This window comes from Coregonus clupeaformis, chromosome 13, assembly GCF_020615455.1.
Source record: "Coregonus clupeaformis isolate EN_2021a chromosome 13, ASM2061545v1, whole genome shotgun sequence".
Lineage (NCBI taxonomy): Eukaryota > Metazoa > Chordata > Actinopteri > Salmoniformes > Salmonidae > Coregonus > Coregonus clupeaformis.
In genome coordinates, this window is record NC_059204.1 from 12,210,796 (window position 1) to 12,214,136 (window position 3,341).

The 3,341-nt window shown below is 40.7% G+C and overlaps 1 protein-coding gene across 1 annotated transcript; it reads left to right on the forward strand.

Moving 5' to 3' along the window:
• LOC121580145 (proheparin-binding EGF-like growth factor) lies at positions 1–2,695 on the forward strand. The gene is made up of 6 exons (XM_041895202.1): positions 1–223; positions 593–802; positions 970–1,144; positions 1,255–1,410; positions 1,536–1,620; positions 1,746–2,695. The coding sequence occupies exons 1-5, from the start codon at positions 175–177 to the stop codon at positions 1,603–1,605; spliced, it is 660 nt and encodes a 219-aa protein (XP_041751136.1). The 5' UTR covers positions 1–174; the 3' UTR covers positions 1,606–1,620; positions 1,746–2,695.
• Positions 2,696–3,341: the final 646 nt, after the last annotated feature.

The following is a 3,341-nucleotide window of genomic DNA, read 5'->3' on the forward strand; positions in this document are numbered from 1 at the left end:
TTCCAACAGCCCGCGCCAAGCAGTAGACTGTGATACAGAGGTCACTTGCTGAGAAGCAGCGACACCTTTAGCTTACTGGACGTATACACGTTTAACTGGGCATAGATCGTACCGTTGAATTTAGATCAAAAGGATCACGCCTCATTCTGAGTTTATTTTCAGTAGCTCCAAAAAATGAATATTGTATACCTCAGATCTGCGCTTTTTCTCGCTTATGGATCCGGTGAGTGAGTCGGGACCAATGACTGGTCGGGACTTAAAACCAAACCGTGACAATGTTGCAGCGATCTGTTTATCTTGGGGTTATATTATATAGGCTAGCCCAGCCGTTCGAAAAATGTATAGAATAATCATATATTCTGTAGGAATATATAATAGTAGGCTATATATGACATTTCTTAACATAGGTTTTAACATGTATAGCCTAATATGTCAAACTATTTAATGTGTCAATGAACTGGAGTCGGGGCATGTTTCCTCTCTGTTCTCTCTCTCTTGTCACTCGGGAGGCATTAACCTACTTTGTGTGGCTGCATTCAATCTCATGCTTTAATAGTATTCTAATAAAAGTTACCCATGTGTGTGTCTCCAGTGTGTTTCAGGCTATCAAGTGGTGCCTCTGCCATTACCATTGACCAGCACGAAGATAACTCTCCTGCCCAATTAGCTGTGGTCAGTCTCCTCCACAATGATCTGAAAACAAGAGACAACCAGCTAGAATATGACAAGGAGGAAGAGTACTATTATGAACATGGTGAAGAGGACTATCTGTCTGGGGATTACGAAATGGAATTTCCAAAAGGTACAGCAGTTTACCACAGTTTATTTCTAGGTATTCATCAGATTCACGTTTTGCAAATGGAACCTATTTACAATGTATAGGGATCTTATCGCTCCGAATCCCAATTATTTGTTGTTAATAAATATATTGCACATTATTTGACGTTCCCGTCTTCCTCTCATCTCCAGTGGCATTTTCCACCAAGCCGAAAGATCTGCCCATGTCTCCCTACACAGACAGGAGAAGGGCGAGCAAGAGAAACGGCAAGGGTAGGAAGAGGAACCCCTGTCTGAAGAAATATAAAGACTACTGCATTCATGGGGTCTGCCAATACCTGAGAGAGCTACGAGAGCCATCCTGCATGTGAGCCCCATCCCCTCATTCAGCGCCATATCTGTATTTTGTTAGAGACACTTATCATCTGTGATTGTGTCTCCAAACTCAAGTCACTGTTTACTGTATTTCTTTATTAGATGTCTGCCGGGATACTCTGGTGAGCGGTGTCACCTTTTCAGCCTGCCGGTGACAAAGGAAGCAGGAGGCTACAACAGGACAATAGCGCTGGCTGTGGTAGCAGTGGTTGTGTCCTTTCTGTGTCTGACAGTCATCGCCATTTTAATGGCCATCAGGTCAGTGTGCCTCAGAACTTGTTTCTTGTCTTTGAAAAGGTTTGAGATGTTTCAGGATCACCAACTCGCCCCTGTCCTGTCCACCAATATTATTAACATACTGTTTTCCTCCATTGTCATATTAGGTGTCATAAGCAAGGTCAATACAACCTTGACAATGAGAAGGTCAAGCTTGAGGCGGTCGCACATCCCTGATAATCTAGTGACAGAGTGAGTGTCTTTCTATTACACAACGATTCATGGCCTCGTACAGTTTTTTTTGTCTGAGGCATTGTCATAAAGTTATGTGAATCGGTGGTTGCTTATTATTTCTCCATGTGCTCTATTTCCGCTAGGAGGATGACAATTCTACCTCAGTTCATTTGAAGGTAAAGTTCATCCCCAAGAGGAACCTGTGGTGACGCAGGGGGGAGATGTATTATGTCTACCTCGTAGGACACCTGCATGGTCTGACAGACCTCCTGAATGAAAGTTTGGATGGCAAACCATGATTATATGCGTGGGCCATTTCCCAATTGGAACAGAAATCTCCATGAACTAATTGGGGCAAACGAACTTGACTGAAGTCATTTTACATGACACAGAGGAATTAAAGCTGACCAAGGAGAGAATTTAGGGAATTTAGATTGTTGTCAGTTGGTGTCACTCCTACGTGATGCTCGTCCCTCAAGCTATCTGACATACAGTATCACAATAGGGAAATGATTGTGCCCTCTCAGCTGTGTGAAGCTTTCCTCCTCCATCTGAAATTACATTATTTGTAGAAAAGGGTGCCTAATCTCCATGTGGTTTTTGTATGTGGTTTTTTACCAGCATTTTCATTGTAGTATGGTGTATTGTATCAGTCCTTTAAATAATTTATTTATTGAGTACTTAAGAGGTATTTATTCCGATTTATACTTGCTTTTTTATGTTCAGAGTGCACTGTCTGTTTGTTTGTATGCTTCTGTATTCTGTCATATTTATGTTAATATGTATTTATAGCGTAGAAACAACATGCTGCTCAAGTTTTAATATAATATTTTTGGTTATACCAAAATAATAAACCTCAGAAGAAAACAGAATTGCAGAAGAAATGCTGAAGGTGAAAGAGCATTCATTATGTACTTGTTTCTATTTCACGGACAGAGTGAGGTTTGAACAATCAATAATGCCAGAAATAAAACATTTTGTCAAAAATGTGAGGAATAAGGACAGAGTTTGATGTAAACTGCAATTCGATGAAACATCAACTTGAGAAATGTTTTCAGAACGAAAAGGGCAAAAATAAACACAGCTTTTCACAGTCAAATTCCATGTAGTTCTCATTTTTGTAGTTTCTGGTTTTATTTTCTTTACTGATTCAGTTATATGTGTTTGCAAAATACTGTTTTACCTACACCCTTTCTGTTCCAATCATGTTTGCCAGTCACTGTAGATATTCTGGGAACATCATGTGCTATGATAATAGGGAGTTTATGTGGTTTGACCACCGGCGCCATTTTAGTTGGTCAGGAAACCCCCTAGGAAGCACTTCCTGCAGCTGCAGTGGTAAAACTAATCTCTTGATTTAGATATGTTATCACAAATCAGGCTTGGTAGACAGATTCTACAGTGACCATCTGTAGTTGAAATACTACAGGTGTAGGGAATAGCTGACTGCTAAACAAAGTGAAAGACGTCAGTGGAATGACCAGCTTCCCTATTTTTTCACCAGGACATTTCCATGAATGCAATAATAATAATTTGGCGGGCGCTTATATTTGTCCTATTTCACACATGTACAATTATGGATTTATACGCATGTGTGAATTGGAAATATTATCTTTTACATATCACAACTCTCCCTGAGACACCCTCAGAGACTGGGGTCACAGCACAGGCGGACTTACCATTAAGCAGAAGAGGCAATTGCCTCAGGCCTCACATCATCAAGGGGCCTCATGAGCTGG

Excerpts from the sequence above, each read along its gene's own strand:
- LOC121580145 (XM_041895202.1), top strand. The coding sequence starts at position 175 with ATGAATATTGTATACCTCAGATCTGCGCTTTTTCTCGCTTATGGATCC. Across the intron at positions 224-592 it reads TTTTCTCGCTTATGGATCCG|TGTGTTTCAGGCTATCAAGT; the intron begins GTGAGTGAGTCG and ends GTGTGTCTCCAG. Across the intron at positions 1,411-1,535 it reads GCCATTTTAATGGCCATCAG|GTGTCATAAGCAAGGTCAAT; the intron begins GTCAGTGTGCCT and ends TTGTCATATTAG.